This window comes from Nestor notabilis, unplaced genomic scaffold, assembly GCF_000696875.1.
Source record: "Nestor notabilis isolate BGI_N333 unplaced genomic scaffold, ASM69687v1 scaffold2432, whole genome shotgun sequence".
Taxonomy (NCBI): domain Eukaryota; kingdom Metazoa; phylum Chordata; class Aves; order Psittaciformes; family Psittacidae; genus Nestor; species Nestor notabilis.
The window spans coordinates 40,339-60,974 of NW_009916771.1; the positions used below are offsets into that span (position 1 = coordinate 40,339).

Here is a 20,636-nt window from a genome sequence, read left to right on the forward strand (position 1 = left end):
AAATTTTTTTACCTTTTATGTAATTGAAGCTACCAGGTGTAGTTTTGTGCTTGAGATAATGTACACAGAGTTGGTGGTGAAGTGCTAGTGAATTCAGTTACCCCACAGAATACAGTTTGCTACCTAACATCTTGAAATTTGGAAAGCTTTTTAGTGCAAGGGCTGCATTAATGCAAGGGATACATCTAGGAACAGTCCTAATGAATAATAGGATTTGGGTAATGAGTGACAGAATTTTGTTAATGAATGAGTGAGTGGGCTGATGATTTCATGGCTTATGAAAGCCATGTATTCAGTATAGCATAATTCTATATATTCCTGTATGCATTTATTCCTAGTTGGAAGATCCAGTGTCTTTGAGATATGATGTATTTCTGTGCAACTTGTTGATAGTAAAAGTAGAACACCTATTGGTAGCAATTAGTATACTGTTGAACACCAACAAGTAACTGAAAACTGGCCTTAGCATGTTGCCTGATAAAGACAGAAACAGAATGCATCAAATTTAACTCTAGTAGGTGCTTAGATTTTGAAAATACTAAATAAAGTAAATCTTAGTAAGTGGTGATTTTCCTTCACTAGTAACTATGACTGATTTACTTTTTAATTTTTTGGCGTATTTGTTCATACTCTCTTCTGTTTGAAATCCTTTTTGTCTTAATTACAGTCCAGAAAAAGTTTGGCTTCATTTCCAACCTATGTTGAAGGTAAGATAGTTCTACAATTTCTAAATCGAAATGTTTTTTAATATCAAAAAACCTCCAGTATTTGTAACGTATAAAATTTTATTTGCTGAAAAACAAAATCTGCTAGGATTGGGTATGCTGATTCAGATTAAATTGTGTCCAGTCTGGAACCTGAGCTAAATCCTACTATGCTCTTTCAGAAGTTCAGGCTTTTTTAGTGTTTCATTCATAGTTTCTGTGTCATTTCTGCTGGGTTTTTTTAATCAGTATCACAACAATACAGATTTTTTTATGGTATTCACACAATGCATATGAATATATGTGGACAAGGAAAATAGGCTAGGCAAGAAGACTGTAGTGCTCTTTCCAGCACTGATTCATTAATCCAGAATTGATTAATTGGATTAATTGGCAGGCCTGCAGGTGCTGCTTTACAGCTACTTGTCCTCATTTAAATAATGCTTACTATCTTAGGGTTAAGGTTACACTTGTACAAGTGCTTAATTTATTCAGAACAATGTGAAAGAGCAGGTTGCTTGCCGTATGAACTGCTGTTAACTTTTTTTATGAGTCTGCATTCTGAGTATACACAAGACTGTGTGCTGTAAAAACCACTTATTTTGTTATGAGAGCATGACAGAAGGAGAAAATTTGAAGTTTCATTTGCCTTTTTTTCCCCCTGGCAGTGGTGGTTCCATATGCTTGATGAAATGCCAGAAATACAGTTGATACCATACATCATTTAGGCCATCTTGGAAATCCTTGGATTGCTTTACAGTATGCTGTGTCTAAGTGATTATGTGATTGCTCTCTTTAGACTGCAAATTAATCACTTGTTTAGTCTTCAGTGTATAAACTGCATACTTTGGAGTCTGTGGCTGGAATGTCAACTAATGTAGATTTTGTATTTTATCTTGAAACTAGCTGAGCTTTGGAATTTTGCAGCAATGAAGGATCTTCCTTAGAACTGAAATTCATCTAGTGGTAGCCCTGTCTGCCAAGGGCTATCTTAAATAATCTTCCCCTCCTTAAAAAAAAAAAAGAAATTGTAAACTAAAATTTTCTTAGATCTTGATCCAGTGCAAAATTCCTTACAAAAGAAAATATTCCCATTTTTATGCACTAGCAGTCCAAGAAAATCTTCTAGCACCTATCCTACAGTTTCATTCAGATAATTTCATTGTCAGAGGTAATAAATTGAGGAGTCTTTCAAAAGCATTGCTGTCCATGTTCACCTTTGATGAAAATACAGCACATACATACCTTTTTTGTTTTTAATATGCTTCCTTCTGGGATTTTTTTTTACACCTTTGTCCATATTAAATGGTTTTGTGTTTTGGTCAAAAATCATACTATAAAGGGGTTTGTACCATTTATAGTGAAGGGGTGGTGGTGGTGAAAAAGTCTTGACATGTAGAGTAACAAATAACAACACTTAAAATGCTGTACGGTTTCAGGAGTGGAGGAGTGTGCAAAAATGTAGTTCTTCCAGATTCCTGAATTTCCCTAAGTTAAAGAAAAACATTTCTTTGTGTCATGTACTTGGAAGAGATTTGTTCATTTTGAGAGTTTTCCAGATACATAGTATCTGAACAAATTCTGCACACTGGAGATGAGCATCTTAAAATTACTAGTTGTAAACTTTCAGATTTAAAGAAACCATAAAGGAGACAAGCTTGCTTGTAAGATTTATACATCTCCTTCTGGATGTATATTTATCAGACTGATATTTATTTCCAGTTCTTTCTTTATTTTAATCTTAATAATGACTTGCATTTCTTTGGGCCCCCTCCTTATTCTGAGGGGTTGTTAATCTCTTCTGTTATAATTAGAACAACGTTGGCATTCTGAGTAATATTAAACTTTAAGCCCCATCACCTTATATCTGAAGATAACCCTTGAACTAATAAAAACTCGGTTCTGATATTATAGGGATTTTTACTTTCTTCTTAGAGTAATAAAAAGCAAATCTTAAAAGAGTTTGGTTTTTTGATTGTAAAATGTGGGCACTTTTACCATTAGCAATCTTTAAGATAATTTGCATTTTCACCTGTCTTGAACATCAACTGTTTTTCCTTACTTCTGAGAAAACGAGAAGCTTCTTAAGTTAACCGACCTCCCTGTTGGATCATGACAATTTTAACATGTAGTAAGGAGTTAAAATAAAACCAGCTTTCCACAAATGTCAATGGGAGTCAGATAATTAAGAATCTGTGGAACTAAGAGAATTGTTTTGCCATCGTGCTCTGTGCTTACCAACATCGTTATTTAACTCTGTACTTTACCCCAGTATCCTTGTTGAGACTGAGTGATTCTTAAAGGTCGATGGCATAAAAGTACTTTGCTTGATTGAGCAATCAGTCTTATTGGTAAAGAGAGATATGTTATACCTGTAAAGCATCCCTGGGAGTTTGTTCTGCCTGTTGTACTAACTGCAGCTAATGCACAAGTGAGCAAGTGGCTGGTGGCTGTTATTAAATTGCACCCTTCCTCTTTCTGTTTATGACTGTTTGTCTCAGAATTGCAAGGCTGGTTTTGGTGGATGAGGGGTAACTGTGTATGTCCCTTTGTAACAGTGAAAGCTCACAGAAATTTGCTCCAGGGTGATCCATGCTCACAAAAGAATGAGCTATTCTGAGAGACAGGCTGAACTAACAATTACAGCTTTTACTGGAGACATGATGTTTGCCAGATTTTGGTAGCAGGGGGACTACAGGGATGGCTTCTGTGGGAAGCTGCTAGAAGCTTCCCCCATGTCTAGTAGAGCCAATGCCAGCCAGCTCCAAGATGGATCCACTATTGGCCAAGGCTGAGCCCATCAGTGACAGTGGAAACACCTTTTGGATGACATATTTAAGAAGGCGGGTGGGGATGGGAAGTGTACAACAGTAGTTGCAGACAGAGAAAGGAGTGAGAATACATAGGCGAAGCAGCCCTGCAGACACGAGGGTCAGTGCAGAAGGAGGGCAGGAGGTGCTCCAGGCACTGGAGCAGAGATTCCCCTGCAGCCCTTGGTGCAGACCATGATGAGGCAGGCTGTGCCCCTGCAGCCCATGGAGATCCATAGTGGAGCAGATTCCACTTGCAGCCCATGGAGGACCCTACACTGGAGCAGGTGATGCCTGAAGCAGGCTGTGACCCCCATGGAGAGCTGGAGCAGGCTCCTGGCAGGACCTCTGGATGCACAGAGAAAGGATCCCAAGGAACAGGTTTGGTGGCAGGACTTTTAACTTTGTGGGGTACCCATGCTGGAGCTAGTCTGTTCCTAATGTTCTGCACCCTATGGAAGGGATCCACGCTGGAGCAGTTTGTGAAGAACTGCATACAGTGGGAAAGGACTCATGTTGGTGAAGTTGATAGAGGACTGTCTCCTGAAGGAGAGACCCCATGCTGGAGAAGGCAAAGAGTGTGAGGAGTCCTCCTCTGAGGAGGAAAGAGCAGCAGAGACAACATGTGTTGAAGTGGTAAACTGCAACCCCCACTCCCCATCCTCCTGTACCTCCTGCACTGAAGTGGAGGAAGTAGAAAACTGGGGAGTGAAGTTGCGCCTGGGAAGAAGGGACAGGTGGGGGAAAGGTGTTCTTATGATTTGGTTTTATTTCACGTTAGCCTACTCTGATTTGACTCGTAATAATTTCCCCAAGTCAAGTCTGTTTTGCCTATGACAGTAAATGGTGAATGATCGCTCCCTGTCATCTCAACCCACAAGCCTTTCATTACATTGTTCTTCCCTGTCTCGTGAAAGAGGGGGAGTGATAGAGCAGCTTTGGTGGGCACCTGGCATCCAGCGAAGGTCAACCCACCATAGATGTTGTGAGCATTTGCTTGGTGGTTTGTACCTTTGAAAGTACTGGTTGCTATATCATCATGCTAAACTGAAGTATTTCAGAGGAGGATTTGCATCCATCAGGTACAAACTCAAGTTGCCAGAGTGCTACTGGTTTGCTGTGGTTCAGCATGATTTTCTTCAGTGACTGCTTTCCTGTGTTACAGTTCCTGGACCTTGTGATCCTGAAGACTTAATCGATGGAATTATTTTTGCTGCCAATTACCTTGGCTCAACTCAACTGCTTTCTGATAAAACTCCCTCCAAGAATGTGAGAATGATGCAAGCTCAGGAAGCTGTCAGCAGGATCAAGGTGAGGAATAATTGCTGCTGCTTCTCCTATGGGTGCTTTAAGGTTGTAGATATGAACTTCTTATGTATGCAGTAGTTTTTTCATGTGAGGTTATCTGGGGTTTCAGAAAGGTTAAGTGCATCACTTTCTTTCTGCAAAATAAATCACATATTTAATGCTGCTTTTGAAAGAGGACTGATAAGGAAAAGTTACCAAATAATTTTAATTCCCTACAGTAGTACTTGCGCTGTGTATGCTAAGCCAGAATCTAAAGTGAGTGGTGGTCTAAGTTATGTATTACTTGGGTGTTGAGGGAAAATAAGATTAGGCTATAACTAATAAGTATTTCAGCTGCTTCTGGCTTGGCAGTTGTTACAACTGGTAGTGTGTAAATTTCTGCAGTTATTTTTGACCCTGCTGAGGATGCTAGTTTCTCTAGTACATAACAGCTATGAGCCGATACAGAAAGAAAAGAAAATCCTGTGGTGGTGCAGAGATGTATGGGAAAAAAATTTGTCCTGGAATGTGGTATATTATTTCTGTCCATTGAAATTAAGTATGGATGAAGTATTGCATGGTTGTAGAAGATGCTACCATGTTCCCACTACCCATACGTGACTGGATGGTAGGCACAGAGCTGTATCTTCTGCTAATTCAGCTAATCAACACAATCTCAGCTGAAAGTTTTCCTTAGTTTAATATCTGTGTGTTCTTCTTTTGTATAGTTTATTTTGGATTCCAACTCAGACTCTGTGCACAATTGTATAAAAGAGAGAGGATGAGAGACAGCATGTTATCAACATGGCTATTAGCACTGTCTATTAAGTCGGCTGATGCTTCTTACTGTTATTCCTTCAAATGTTTTCCATGCCAGGTATACAGTTTGGTCTGTGTATGAAACTTTGACAGGGAAGCTCTACCTAGAACTATTGAGACACTTCCAGAAATTATAATTTTGGTGATGTTCAAATACGTAAGTTCTTGTAACCTTGTCTCTGAAAATCACTGACATCTAGCATTTTCGAGGAGGCAGGGACATAGCCTTTCTGTTACAGATAAGTCACTTTCTGCTCTCTTTGTAGAAGTTTCACAAACTTAAGCAATAATAGCCTTTTGAAAAGGAATGATTTATCCATGTTCACTGGAGACTCTGAATTCAGTGACAGTTTTTAAAAAGATTTTTCACTCAGCTTTCTCAACTCCGGCAGATCTTGGTGGGTTCTTCACTGAACTACAGTGGAGACGTCCCCTTACAAACTGCTTCTTTACTGCTCTGGGTGCAAATAAGGCTGTACCTCTCTAGCAGCCCCCTTGGCCACATGGTAGAAAAATTGTCTGATTTGAATGCACAGGAAGCTAAAGGTAAGATAGAGAAGGGAGAGAAATAAGGGCTTCAGTGAGGTGGGATCTAGGAAGTTGAAAGAAAAGATTAGCATCAGCTCTCATAGGAAACTGGTATCAGGAGTTGGACCTAGGGCTGGGCAAGAATTTTGCGCCTAGGAGGTAAAGCTTGTCTGGGAGCAGGCAATAGACAAAGATTGAAGGGATGTACTAGAGGAAAATGGAGCAGAATTGATTCAAAGCAGGTCTAGGAGGTAGAAGAGTGTAGAATCTTTCCCTGCTGCTAACTGTATTTCTTGGAAATTCATTAACAAAATAAAGTTCTTTCTGAGGATTCTGTTATGCCTCAGCACTGCTGTGCCCCAAAACAGGAGAAATCTGTTTAGCTCATTTCACTCAAAACTCGTAATTTATACATCCATAAAAATCAGCAGGCATGCATGTCCTTGGTTGTAGTAAATTTGTCTTGGGATGGAGGCCCAAGTAGTTGCATTGTTGACCTGGTGAGACCCTAGCTAAAACTGTAAGTGTATTTCAGCAAATTATTGGCATACTGCATGGCACTCAATACCATCGTACACTGCTTTTCTGTTTCTAGGTGAAGCTCAGCCAGTCTAAATTTACCTCCCTGTACCTTAGGGTCTTTGGTTTATTAGGGTTGGTTTGAGCTGGTTTTGTTGCTTATTGCCGTTAAAGCTGAACTTTCTAAGTGAGAAATTCTTTATCACAGATGGAGTTCCTACTGCCACATTCGCCACTGCGTAAGATAGCCTTTAGCCCAAATGAGTGAAATATTGCTCACACAATGAGTATAATACTTGTGCCCTACTCATGTTTGTTTACAGAATGTATTACGTGTTGCATGTGAAACATTTTTCTGCAGTTAAAGAAAGCAAAGGTTATTAATTAAGAATGAACTTTTAAAAATTTGCAGACTTGAAGTTAAGAGTATTAAAGAGGCAGGGCAAAGCTTTGTTTAGAGCCTGCTGTGTACACATACCTTCCATGTGAGTGTATTTTGAATTTAATAATCTCTATGATGCTTTCTTTAAGCAGAGCCTTCAGACCATGTATTCATTCATTTAGAATATCAATAGATTTTGAAAACAGTTCTTCATGCTGCTTCTTTAAACAAGTAGCTCTCAGTTAAAAGTACAAGAGTTGGTTTTCTTGCTTGGGATTTAGTCTCTGCAAAGTCCAACTAAGTTAAAAAAGATACACCTCTTTGATGGCACTCATCAAATGTAGCTATTTCCCGTTACCACTGGGAGGTAATTTTAGGAAAGGCATTTTACCATATTCATTTCCTCAGCACAGAAAGAAATATCTTTTCACATTTTACTTGGAATGCATCCATAATACTTCTAACAGCAAAAAAGATGTTCATGGTTACAATTCACAGCTGATCTGCGTTGTAACATTTCACATGTGAACTAAAGATTAACTTTAATTTTGATTTTTCATTAGCACATTTTACCTGTGTGACAGGTTTGAACATTTTTAGATAGCAACTGATTTAATTACTGAATGTAATTTAAGATCATACCCATATGTGGAAATAGTTTGATATTCTGTACATTTGGTTTACTCAGTGTCATCTTGGTGTTCACTGAGTTGCAGTACTTTATTTGTATAGATTAAATAGGCATTAGTATATTTAAGACATCCCTGTAGCTTAAGTGGAAGCTTGCTGGTTCTTAACAATTTCTAATTTCAGAATTTCTACTAAGTAAATAATTAAATTTTATTTACCTTCAATAAAAAACCTAGAGTCTGAATATTAAACGAAAGAAAAAAAACCCAAACAACCAAAACAAAAAGAAACAAACAAACAAAAAAATTTTGTTTAGATTTGGTAGTTTTGGATTTGGCCTTTTTTTTTCCTAAAAATATAGAATGAATCTTCTGATCTAAATTAGCAAAATAATGTGGTGATAAAAAGGATTTGTCTGATAAGGCGTCTTGCATAGAATTATACTAATTTGGTTTTTTTTCCATGGGCCTTACTTTCTTTTCTGATGTTTTTGTGCAGTGTTAAATCGCTTAGTAAAATCTGTTTTTCCATTTCATTACATTAGTGTTACTAAATATTTGAAAGTCATTCTTCAAAAAATAGAAAATAAGATGCTTCCATTGCAAGAACAGAATTTCAATAAATTGAATGATAGTGTATTTCGATTAATCTTTGATTCTGCATTGTAAACCTCTAGCTCAAGGATATTTTTTCCCCACTTTTTCTTCTTTTTGGCCTGTGTTTTTCTTCTTTTGTGAGGCCAATCACTCTGTGAAGTTGGAGGAGGGAGGGAAATTGAAGGTTGAAGGGAATCTTGATTTTGGAAAGCAATTTAAATGCTTTTTCTCGTGAGTATCTCCCCCTTGTCCAGTGTATGGTAGGCAGCTGTTATTCAAAATGAGTGTCCAGTGTAAATTAATATCAATGTAATGAAGAGCCTGCAGCATGAGGCGATTCTAATTGCTTTTGCTTTATTTTGCAATCCCAGGACACCAGGCTATCAAATATGTCTTAGTTTTAAAAAGGTGACTAAAAGCTAATGTGAGAATGTTTATAAATAAGCAGCATCATCTCAAGTTTCAGTAGCTGCTTTGAGTTTTGTTTAGGCAAAACCTGACAGATTTAAGTTGTGAGCATCAGTATAAAACGTTTGAGGTGCTTTGTGATTCAGGCCTTCTGTTTGTTCTTCATAAAAGTAGCCATGCCTCTCGGTGAAGCCTGTAATTGTAAGCCTCCTTCCCACGACAAATATAAGTTAATTTAATTAGCTAAGAGGCTGTTACTGTTGGAAGTAAAAGGATATCTGCCAGCCTGGTGAGTATTGCATTTCTTTAGTAAAGCAGGTCTGTAAGTTCAATTTACCTTGGTTTGAATTAATTACTGCGGGACTGTAGAAAGAGGGCTTATTTGTGTCGTTACTGTTGCCACAGTAGTAGCACATAAAGAATCAGTTTGTTGCAAGGGGTTGATACATCTCCGGATAGAAGTCAATTAAACTGCCTAGGGTCAAGAGATCTGTTTTCAGGAGTTTGTGGAACCAAAGCACATGCTCCGCTGCCTTCTTGAAAAAATATGGTAGTACGGACATGCCTTTGTGCAGGTGTCACAGGAAACCTTGCTGTCCAGATACGCAGTGCTAACATTGGTATCGGTGTATCTGCACAGAAGGGAAAGAAAATGGAGGTGCAAGTTACCTTCTGAATTTGTTTCTCCAGAAAAAGGTAGCATACTTTTAGGGAGGTTATTTTCTGAAGATTGTTTAAGTAGGAGGGCATTAGGAAACTTGAGTCTAATTCTTCAGATTCTAATTCTAGAATTCTAATTCTTTAGATTGAAAAGAGATGCAGTTGTAATGGTTAAGATTCTTCTCTGACCATTTACAATGGTATTGCTTCAGAAGAAGTAACATGCTTTTCACTGTTGTAAATGAGAGAAGCTCTGGGTTTCTCTCTTTAAAAAAAAAAAAAAAAAAAAATCCTTTTTTATTCTTCCTGACTCTTTTGGTGCAGTTTCTTTCAAGTTTTTAAAGTAACTGTGCTAAACATGAAATTTTTTTTTATTTTTTTTTAATACTTTAAAAAGAGTAAAGGAGAAAATTATTCTAAGCAGGGACTAATTTAGAACAGCTAGTAGTCTCTGAGCCCTGGCATTAAGCATGCAGATTCCTGCTTGACTTGGAGTCTCTGTAAGTTCTTTTCTAACTATTCTCCTGTCTCTGTTTGTTCCATGCTAAGCAGATGGCCCAGAAATTAGCCAAAAGCAGGAAGAAGGTGCAGTACAAACTCCATCAGCTTGATGTTATGCCTGTTCTTTTGTTTTCTGGGAGGGTTTTTGCTTTTCTTTTTATTTTGTGTTTTTATTTTCTGCATCCAGCAAGGTTCTTTTAGATTTATTTCTGAGCCACCATACAAGTTAACATTTCTCAGAAATCAGTTGCCTGATTGGCCATTTTTTGTTGCTTATCATTAGCCATTTCATATTAGAAATAGAGTAAATATTGGATTTATCAAACGGTTACAGGCAGTACCCAAAATGCATACTGGAGAAGCAGGACTGATATGGCATAGGTTTTAACTTGTAAAATGATAGATTAAAACTCAGTCTTTTTTAATTTTATTTTATCATCTTTTTTATAAGAGTGTTTTGTTTGATTGACAGATGTGTCAAATTGCTGGATGCAAAAAAGAAAAAAGTTTATGTGTATACACACTGTAATATGTGGAGATTGACTCATACTAGTAATAAATTTCATTTGTGGAGTTTTTAAGTATCTTTTAACAAATCTAATTTAAAAAAAAAAAATAAAAAATACAAGTGTTTGCTTCCTGCTAACAAAATACGACTTCTAAAGTGGGTTAGTGCTTGAATAGTATATTGTCTGACTGTGAAGGTCTTCTTACCAGAACTGCATTATGAATTGGTTAAACTGTACCCACCTGTGGTACAAGTTTTTTCGCTGGTCTTAGCAGTCACTGTTAGCCCATATAGAAATTCCTCAGGCAAGAGTTGTTGTTAGGCCTTTCTATGGCTGTATGAAAAACCTTTTAAGTGGGCTTCATATTGTGGAGAAAATGGGAGAATCATTTTGATTATGGTGAAATCTTTATATAGTTCATGTTGCAGTCAGATATAAACTTACTGAATAGGGGAAAATATCAGGGAAGCTTTTATGGGGTTAGCATTTTTTTCAGATAGTATTGACTATCACATATATATATCTATAGTTTCCGTATCTTTGTGTTTAGCTTCTGCAGTCTAATACTCTTATCTTGCATTGCTGTTCTGGTGACTGTGTCTTAGTGCACCCCTGTTTGTGAGCTAACATCCTTAGTAATTAAGTTACCTAATGTGTTTGTTTGACTCTAATCTATTTACTTGCAGGCCCCAGAAGGTGAATCTCAACCCATGACTGAAGTGGACCTCTTCATTTCTACACAGAGAATAAAAGTACTGAATGCAGACACACAGGTATATAGACAAAGACACGTTTGCCAGCATTGTGGTAGTAGGCTACTGAAATAGACATTCACCTACCTTCTAAAATTCGTCCTTCAAAAACTGCTGGCCTTTGTATTTCCCTCCAGGATTTCCTAGTAAGAAATCCATGCTCAAGAACCATGTCATATGTGCAATTACTCTGGTGTGTCTGTGTAGAAATCAGTAGAATTTGCGGGTAAGCTAATTGCAGTCAGCCCATTTCTTGTAAGCCATGGTGCATTGAGTATTGATTGTGTCAAAAGTAGCCCAAAATGTTTGGTTATGATAATATGAAGTTGATAGTCCTTTGTACATACATGCCGAGTGTATTCAGGTTCTGTTATTGAGGTCTTTATGTGCTTTTCTGCAGAAAACACAACTTTAATTTGTAAAATCTGCTCTTTGCTTTACTTCTAGAAAGTGAAGCTCTTGTTTTCTATCAGCATCTTCATGTATGACAGGTATTACAGACTTCACTTAACAAAGGTCTTATACTGCAATTTGTTTGCTTTCATAATACTAGGTGAGCAATAAGAACTTTGTTGAAAAGACTGCTCATGTTGTTTTTTTTATTCCTCAGGAAACCATGATGGATCATCCCCTGCGGACCATTTCTTACATTGCAGATATAGGAAATATAGTTGTTTTGATGGCTCGTAGGCGAATGCCACGGTCTAACTCCCAAGATAATGTGGAAGCATCTCACCCTTCCCAAGATGGAAAGAGGCAGTACAAAATGATTTGCCATGTCTTTGAGTCTGAGGATGTAAGGAATAACTCTGTCTTGTATTTATCACTGTCACTTTTCCTTCTTCTGAGACAGTTGTATATTTAGAATAATTTACCCAGTAACTGACATAAAAGCTGTAAGCCCTTGAGCAGGTATTGTCTAGAATGTGTCTCTGCTTGGAATAGGGTGACATCACCAAATTTTCAACTTTATTTAGAGCTGGATCTTCAGGTGAGCTGAACCCTAGTGATATGTCCAAATGCTGCGTGTCTAAATGGGAGTTATCTTCTCCTGGAGAGAAGATACATGTGTATGAATTTTAAGTCTGCATTTGTTTCCTCATCTAGGTTACTGACCTAGGTTCATTAACTTGATGATCTATTTTTGAGTGTGATTGTAACATAGAAGGTGTCAGTGGACAAGACCATCATAATGTTTCACCTTTTTCTTTTTTCTTCTCTGGGAACTGCTACAGGCACAGCTGATTGCACAGTCCATAGGTCAAGCATTCAGTGTGGCCTACCAGGAATTTCTGAGGGCAAACGGAATCAACCCAGAAGACCTCAGCCAGAAGGAATATAGTGACTTGCTCAATACCCAGGACATGTACAATGATGACCTGATACACTTCTCCAAATCTGAAAACTGCAAAGATGTATGTCTCATTTTTCTTCTGAAACAGCATTAAGCTGCTCTGTGCTACTTGCAGATCCATGCTGGCAGAAATCAGAAAACCATTACTACTTTGTATAAATGACCTCAGTGAGTTTAGAATATCTTCTCAAGTAGGGCACCCTGTCCTCAGTTCTGTTTCAAAGGCAAACAGTGAACCCCAAATTTATCATCAGTGAAATGGTTTACCATCTATTTGTATTATTTTTACCAAACAATTTTCTGACATGTTTGAAAATGAATTTAAGAGAGATTAACAGATTAATACAGTTTAAGAGATTACAGTTGTCATGGTTTAACCCCAGATGGCAACTCAGTACCACACAGCTGCTCATTTCCCACATTCCTCCCCACACAAGGGGATGGGAAGGAGAATCGCAAAAAAAGGTAAAACCTGTAGGTAGAGGTAAGAACAGTTTAATAATCAAAATAAATTAAAATATTATTATTATTAGATAATAATGATTGTCATTAAAAGGGAGACAACAAAAGTGAGAAAAATAAATCCCAAGGAAGACAAGTGACGCACAGTACAATTGCTCACTGACCAATACTCAGCCCATCCCTGACCAGCAATTGGTCCCGTCTGGGTGACTTCCCCCAGTTTCTATACTGGGCATGACATGCTGTGGTATGGAATACCGCTTTGGCCAGTTTGGGTCAGGTGTCCTGTCTCTGCTTCCTCCCAGCTTCTTGTGCCCCTTCTCACTGGCAGAGTATAAGACTGAAAAGTCCTTGATATAAGAGTAAGCATTACTGACTAAAAACTAAAACATCAGTATGTTATCATCATTGTTCTCAGACTTAAGCCAAAACACTGCACTGCATCAGCTACTAGGAAGAAAATTAACTCTATACCAGCTGAAACCAGGACAACAGTAAATAATAAAAGATTTATAGAGGCACAGGTATTTGCAGAAGTGGCCAATTCTATATTTTAAAGTATTTTGTATCTCAGATAATAAAGATGAACCAGTGTACCTGTACACAGGTAGTGGTTTTCCAATCCACAGTCATCAACTCTTGCAGTCTCTTGCTGTTTACCTTTGTCTGCTGAAGCCCAGGGCAGCTGAGTGTCTTCGACTCCAATTTCTTCTGTTCGTATGTTGTGAAGGGTTTTTCACACTAAGCAAAATCTATATTATGTAGTGCTGATTATCTCATGTTTGAATACAAATGAAATGTTGTAAAATGTGTACTTTATTTTGTTTTACCTTAGAATTAGGAAGGCAGGTTTCAAATAAGGAGGAGTATATATTTCTTGGTTATATGAATGTTTGGAGGGGAGTGATGGTAGTTCCATAAATGTGAAGAAACTTCTTGAAACATTTTTTCTTATGATACAGGTTTACATTGAAAAGCAAAAAGGAGAAATCCTAGGTGTGGTAATTGTGGAGTCTGGCTGGGGATCCATTTTGCCTACAGTTATCATAGCCAACATGATGCATGGAGGACCAGCAGAGAAGTCTGGGAAGCTGAACATAGGGGACCAGATCATGTCAATCAATGGGACCAGTTTGGTTGGTTTACCACTCTCAACCTGTCAAAGCATTATAAAGGTGAGGAGAATGTTCTGGAAGTTACACGTTTTAAAAGGGTTACATATTAGGAGAGCAGAAAGTACAGAACTTGTAAATTCTTAGAAAAAATGTTTGTATACCATTTTCCATTTTATGATCTTTGAACTACAGTGGGAATTAAGCTACATCAATTTGCTGATTCCCAGACAGTGAGCCATGCCATTTACTTGTGTAGAAAAGGACTCTGTGCAGAACTTCACGAAAGAATATTTTGTTCAGAAGGAAGATATTAAAAGATGCATGCTTAAAATTTTATGTGACAAATGGAGGCACAGCTGCCTAAATTGTCCTGGCCATATCAGCTGCTTTAATGCCTCCTAGTATCTGTCTGAAATAGAACTGATACCTTTTGTTTGTTTTCAACTATTTTTAAAACTTTTAAAATTTAAATTAAAGAAGTACTTATCCTCTGCAGGAACTTTGCTCGATATATTTAGAAGTCTGATGCTTCTCTGTACTTGGCTAATGGGATATTTTAATTAAAAGTTTTCTTCTTCTTGTCAGAAAAGTGTGTGACTGCAAAAAGCATGCAGATCAAATGGAACAGTGGCGGGGGTAGCCATAGCATAGAAGGGAATAGGTATTTCAGCATCAGAGTTTCAAGAGGTGGAAAGATGCATTATCAGGGAATGTTTGAGATTAAGGTATATGGACTTTGTTATTTATCAAAATAGCCCCAGAGAGCTCCTGCAAATCATAGTATGTCCTGTAGACAGGTAATATAATGGTGGTAGTGTACTATACAGAAATCCTTCTCTGATTTCTAGTAATATGCCTGTTAAACTTACTTGTTAGGCAACTTTCTGGTAACAAGTTGTATTATGTAATATGCTTTTTTAATTTAGTACTTGATAAAATTGTAAAGTATTTTTCATTTACAAAGTAAATCTACAAAGTAAAAAAAAAATTTCTAAAACTATGATGAATTAAGCTTCTCTGATTCAGAGCTTTGTCAGATGGACTTCTCATTGTGCTCATCAGTCCTTTCTCAAAATAGAAATAACCCACTTTGCTTTTTCCAGCTTCTGCAGACATTTCTCTTCCTGACTGATAGTTAACTTGCTATAGGAACTCTAACCATTTATGTTGTGTTCCTAAAGAGAAGATAGTCTGTTTGTCTGCAGGTCTTCATAGCCATGCATCTGGAGCTGTTCATACTGTGCTTTTGGTAACAAGTATATTTACCACTGAATGATCTCAGCATACAGTTAAATATGGCAAAAATATCTCAGGATTTCAGATTTCTTTAGCATGCATTAAGGATCTTATGAATAGATGAGAGTATTACGTAAATAAGAAGAATATCTTGCAAGCACTTCAAATAAGATAATTTCAGTATTATGGATATAATCTCTGCTACTAATTGGCCATAAACCAGTTGCAGACTGACAGAGCTTGGAAGAAGCTTTCCATATGTGGTGGTTACTCCCTAATTGTATTACGCTACTTTTATCTTTTTCACAAGCATCTGGTGCTGGCTACAATCACAAGCAGACTTAGGGACTAGATAAGCAAATAAAGTCAGTCAAATGGTTTCTGATCAGCATATATTACCAGTATGCATAATACTGGAAATTAGTAGTTTTTAAATGCATGCACTTTCTGTAAAAAAGTAAGAAAACCTTTGTCAGGAATCATATCACTTTTTTTCAAAGAATACATATAAAACTTCACACATTTATTAGGGAAGTAAGAGTGCAACATATCGACTCTGCTGAGGGCATGTAACCTGAGTGAACTCAGATGACTGAAATTAGACACCTAAATTCCTCATAGAAATGGACATCTCTGGTACTCTGCATGACTCCTACTACTCTGGATTTAGAAGCCTGCGGCAAAAGCCCCATAACTTTTGAGTAAACATGGTACCCACATCTTAGTATAGGTTGATTAGTCCCTGTCTTCTACAGTGTGTGTTGTTGTGAAGACCTGCATATAGAAGATGAATGACCCTTGAGCATGTGGAGTGTGCTGCTAACTCCTCACCAGAGTGGAGGAGTTAACATAATCATGGAGTTGGATTTCATACCTTCTGTCTCCTGAGAGTGGAGAAGAGGCAGTTCCCACAGCCATGTGCTTTGCCATTTTGTGGTCACATGCCCATTCTCTTGGAGCCACTTTCAACAAAGAGCAAAGCTGAGCTCACCAAGGTGTGGAAGTGAGGGCACCTGTTTCCCATGTGATAGTTGCATCCAGTTTAAGGTACCGACAAGCAAACAGACTCTAAGGCAGTTCACCCTGGTAGCATACCAGTCTAGTCATTCAAATCACTGCTGAATCTGGAGTGTAGATCAACAGAATCAGCAGCAGTAAACTGGATGTAAAGACTTCAGAGTGTTACCTTAGCTATAATAGGAAATATTTGTCAGAATTAACCTTTTGTAGTCAGTGTCAGACACCTCTTCATTGCAGTGGGACCTAGATTTCAATTGTACCTATAAAAGGAATAAAAGGAATTCAGAAGTAGGTAATGGAATTGTTGGGTGTTGTATTAAGTAATGTGGAAGTTGCTGTATTCTTTATAAGGCATTTCTTTCTTAATGTGGATTTTATTTATGCACCTATTTTTGGCTAATTAAGCATTTCAGAAAAATATCCGAAAAATATTCAGAAAAAAGTCTAGACCAACACTTTGGTTCAAGGTAGAGAAGGTTGCTTAGGGGTATACCCAACTAGGATTTAAATAATTCCAAGGCTGGCAACTCCACAACCTCTCTGGGTAATTAGTTCCAGTGTTTTACCACTATGACAGTAAAAATAAATTTTCCTCCCTCAGTTTTCTTCTCATAGAAAAGGAGTTCATGGTGAATGTGATACAACTTGTTTAGAAGGGAGAAGGCACAGAAATAAGGAGTACTGCCTGTACAAGCATGATGTGATCAGAACCTGCTATTTGCTTGGCAGAATTTGTTATATCCCAGTAGGGAAGCCATTTATTCGTAACTATATAAGCTACTTATTTACAATTTTATTTCCCAGCCACAGTTGTTGTTTTTTTTGGTGAGCTGCATTAGACCTGTTCAGTATTCTTCTTATATATGACTTATGTTATCAAACAAAGACATTGCCAACAGGAAACTAGTTTTCTTAAAAGAACTGTGTCAGCTTCTTGGCAAGAAAAATTTGATAATTTATCATTCATTTCATTTAATATTCTGATGCTTTTGTCTGGCATTAGTGACCAGATTCAGTTAGAATGCATACAAAGAGCTGTTTGTTCATGGCTGTTCCCATGTCAAAGTTTTAATGCTTCTCCTCTCCGGTGCTTATGTTAAACATTTTACTCTGTCTTTGCGAGCATTTTTCATGGTGATTTCTTTTCACAGGGTTTGAAAAACCAGGCCTGGGTTAAACTGAACATAGTTAGGTGTCCTCCAGTAACCACAGTCTTGATCAGAAGACCAGACCTCAGATACCAGTTGGGCTTCAGTGTGCAGAATGGGATTGTAAGTAGCTTCCGCACTCTCTGGTTAAGCTTAAATATGCACAGAAATTCTTACCCATTTGTGGGTAAGTTCTAGCATGGGAAGAGGGAAGCTGCTGTTCTCTCCCTCTCAGTAAACAGGACTTTGCATGTATGTTAAGTCTAAGATATAAAAGGTAAGTTACTCAGAGTTATTTTGTTTGTGACTCCACTTAGTTCACAACTTTGAAGCCAGCCAGAGGAAGAGATAATTTTTTTTAGGCTAGAGAAACAAAAATGTGTAGCAGAGGCTGCTTTCATTGTACATCATTCATGCATCTAAGCAAGCCGTTTCATGATCTCAAACAAGAAAGACTGCCCTTGATCCTCTTCTGTTGTAAGACCTCTGCATCCTGAACATTGTTAAACTGTGGTCTTTCATATATTCTTTTATTTCCAAACCAATGCATGTGATGTACAACATAGCCTTTTCTGACAGTTTGTTCTGCTTTTGGAAGAGAATTACTCATTTGTCACTAGCAAATTTTACTTTGAATCAGTGATTGATTACATTTTAGAATTTGTTGCAAGCCTCTGTGTTTAAATGCCGATTTGCAGTTTACAGGCAAAAATGGGTAATCTGAAGCCTCTGTTCCTTATCCAGACCCTGATAAATTTGTTCTTTCCTTTCCAGATCTGTAGCCTTATGAGAGGGGGTATAGCAGAGCGAGGAGGTGTGCGTGTTGGCCATCGGATCATTGAAATCAATGGACAGAGTGTTGTAGCAACACCGCATGAGAAAATCGTTCATATTCTCTCAAATGCTGTTGGTGAGGTAAGAGCAGGCAACGTGTCTAGGCAATATAACATAGTTCATCACTGTAACCAGCAACAAACAGTGGAAACCAGTAAGAAACATTATCCCTTAAGGGACCATTCTGGGACCAGTACTTTTTAATATCTTCATCAGTGACAGAGACAGTGGAACTGAGTGCACCTTCAGCAAGTTTATGGGTGACACCAAGCTCAATGGTGCAGTTCCTAAGCTTGAGGAAAGAGATGCTATTAGAGGGACTTTGGTAGGCTTGAGGAGTGGGCCGATGTGAACTTCATGAAGTTCAACAAGGCTAAGTGCAAGGTTCTGCCCATAGGTCTGGGAACCCCTGGTATCAGTACGGGCTGGGGGGATGAAGTGATTGAGAGCAACCCTGCAGAGGAGGACCAGGGGTACTGGTGGATGAAAACTTGGACCTAGCCATGTGAACTTGCAGCCCAGAAAGCCAGTAATGTCCTGGGCTGCATCAAAAGAAGCATGACCAGCAGATCAAGGGAGGTGCTTCTCCGCCACTACTCCCCTCTCATCATAGACCCCACTTGGAGTACTGCATCCAGCTCTGGGGTCCCCAGAACAAAACCTGTTAGAGCAGGTCCAGAGGAGGGCCACAGAAATGGGCAGAGGGATGGAGCATCTCTCCTATCAAGGAAGGCTGAGAAGGTTGAGGTTGTTCAGCCTGGAGAAGAGAAGGCTCCAGGGAGACCTTATAGCAACCTTCCAGTACCTAAAGGGAGCCTATGGGAAAGATGGGGAGAGAGATTTTATCAGGACCTGTTGTAACAGGACAATGGTTTTAAACTGAAAGAGGGTAAATTTAGGTTGCACATAAGGGTGGTGAGACACTGGAAGAGGTTGCCCGGCGAAGTTGTAGCTGCCCTATCCCTGGAAATTTTCAAAGCCAGGTTGAATTCATCTCTGAGCAACTTGGTCTAGTGGTAGAAGTCCCTGCCTGGAGCAGCAGGGTTTGGGCTATATGATCTTCAAAGGTCCCTTCAACTGTTCCATAACTCTGTGACTGTGCCTCCATTAGCCAGTTGCAATTAAAAAGTGGAAGTGAGAGCAAGCCAGTATACTATTTCTTTTATTATTTACCCGCAGTTCTCCTGTGTTTTACAAGTTCACTAATCTGAAAATACGAAGTGTCCACAAAGAAGTGGTGAATGCTCCGTCCCTGTTCGAGGCCAGGTTGGACAGAGCCTTGGGCATCATGGTCTAATGTGAGATGTCCCTGCCCATGGCAGGGGGGTTGGAACTAGATGATCTTAAGGTCTTTTCGAACCCTAGCTGTTCTATGATTCTGTGACTGATACTAACATACTGTTTCATAAAATTACCACCTAATAAGGGTACAAAAACCGTTGGGTTTTACTCTTTTCTTTCTGTCCTTAGCTAGCTCCCTCATCAATGCTCTTGTAGTACACATGTTAGGAACATTGATTAACTTGCTGTGTTTTCTCTAGATTCATATGAAGACTATGCCAGCTGCCATGTACAGACTGTTGACTGCGCAGGAGCAACCAGTTTACATCTAAAGCCTACACCTCACCGTCACAATGTGCATGGAGGATGTTTTTCCTCATTAGTGCTTGTTTCTCTAGTGCTGCATTTCTGTGTCTGCAGAGGCATTTCTCAATCTCTCTCTCTCTCCTTCACAGACACAAATACACTGTCTCTCTTTCCTCCCTCCCTTTTTCCTCTTCACACCATTCTCCTGTATTTTCGGAAGGGGCTAAATACACCTATGGGACTATTTTGGTTGCATCTTAATATAAGTGAAACTTCAGTTCCACATGCAAACCAGGAAAATAACAGCAGCATTGTTCACAGGATTCACAAAGAAGATTGACTCTGCTTCATGCTACATAATCAGTTTTATTTTTGTGGCTATAATCTTACGAACTGAATAAATTAAATGTTGCTGAGTGAAATGTCTTTACCAAACAGAAAGAAGTATAGGGTGAAAAGTGTTCAATTGGATGTCCTGCATGTGTCTTTGCTTTTCTTGCCCTATTTTCCCACAGACACTGAGCTCAGTATTAAAAGTTTATGTCTGTAGGAAAAGTACCAAAAAGATAGTTTCACCCTCAGGAAGAATTATCTGATTATGAAGACTCAATAGATGCTGCTATTGTAAAATGGACTGGCCAAATATACACCTTTAAATTCCCCTCTGTTTTCAGTTCTTCATGATAGTAGGACCCCAAAAGGTACTTTGTGAGTTGCTGAAACATGTTACACTTGTCTTTATTTACACTCAGTCATTTGAGAGGCATTTTTTACA

General features: G+C 38.4%; 1 protein-coding gene across 1 annotated transcript in view; it reads left to right on the forward strand.

Annotated features, from left to right (window-relative positions):
• Window positions 1-19,887, forward strand: part of APBA1 (amyloid beta (A4) precursor protein-binding, family A, member 1) — a 33,607-nt gene extending 13,720 nt beyond the window's left edge. The window contains exons 3-12 of the mRNA XM_010024726.1: window positions 668-707; window positions 4,680-4,825; window positions 9,896-9,928; window positions 11,040-11,126; window positions 11,716-11,901; window positions 12,341-12,520; window positions 13,884-14,096; window positions 17,444-17,563; window positions 18,215-18,355; window positions 19,816-19,887. Coding sequence (XP_010023028.1) covers window positions 668-707; window positions 4,680-4,825; window positions 9,896-9,928; window positions 11,040-11,126; window positions 11,716-11,901; window positions 12,341-12,520; window positions 13,884-14,096; window positions 17,444-17,563; window positions 18,215-18,355; window positions 19,816-19,887 — 1,218 coding nt within the window. The remainder of the gene's footprint in view (window positions 1-667; window positions 708-4,679; window positions 4,826-9,895; window positions 9,929-11,039; window positions 11,127-11,715; window positions 11,902-12,340; window positions 12,521-13,883; window positions 14,097-17,443; window positions 17,564-18,214; window positions 18,356-19,815) is intronic.
• Window positions 19,888-20,636: the final 749 nt, after the last annotated feature.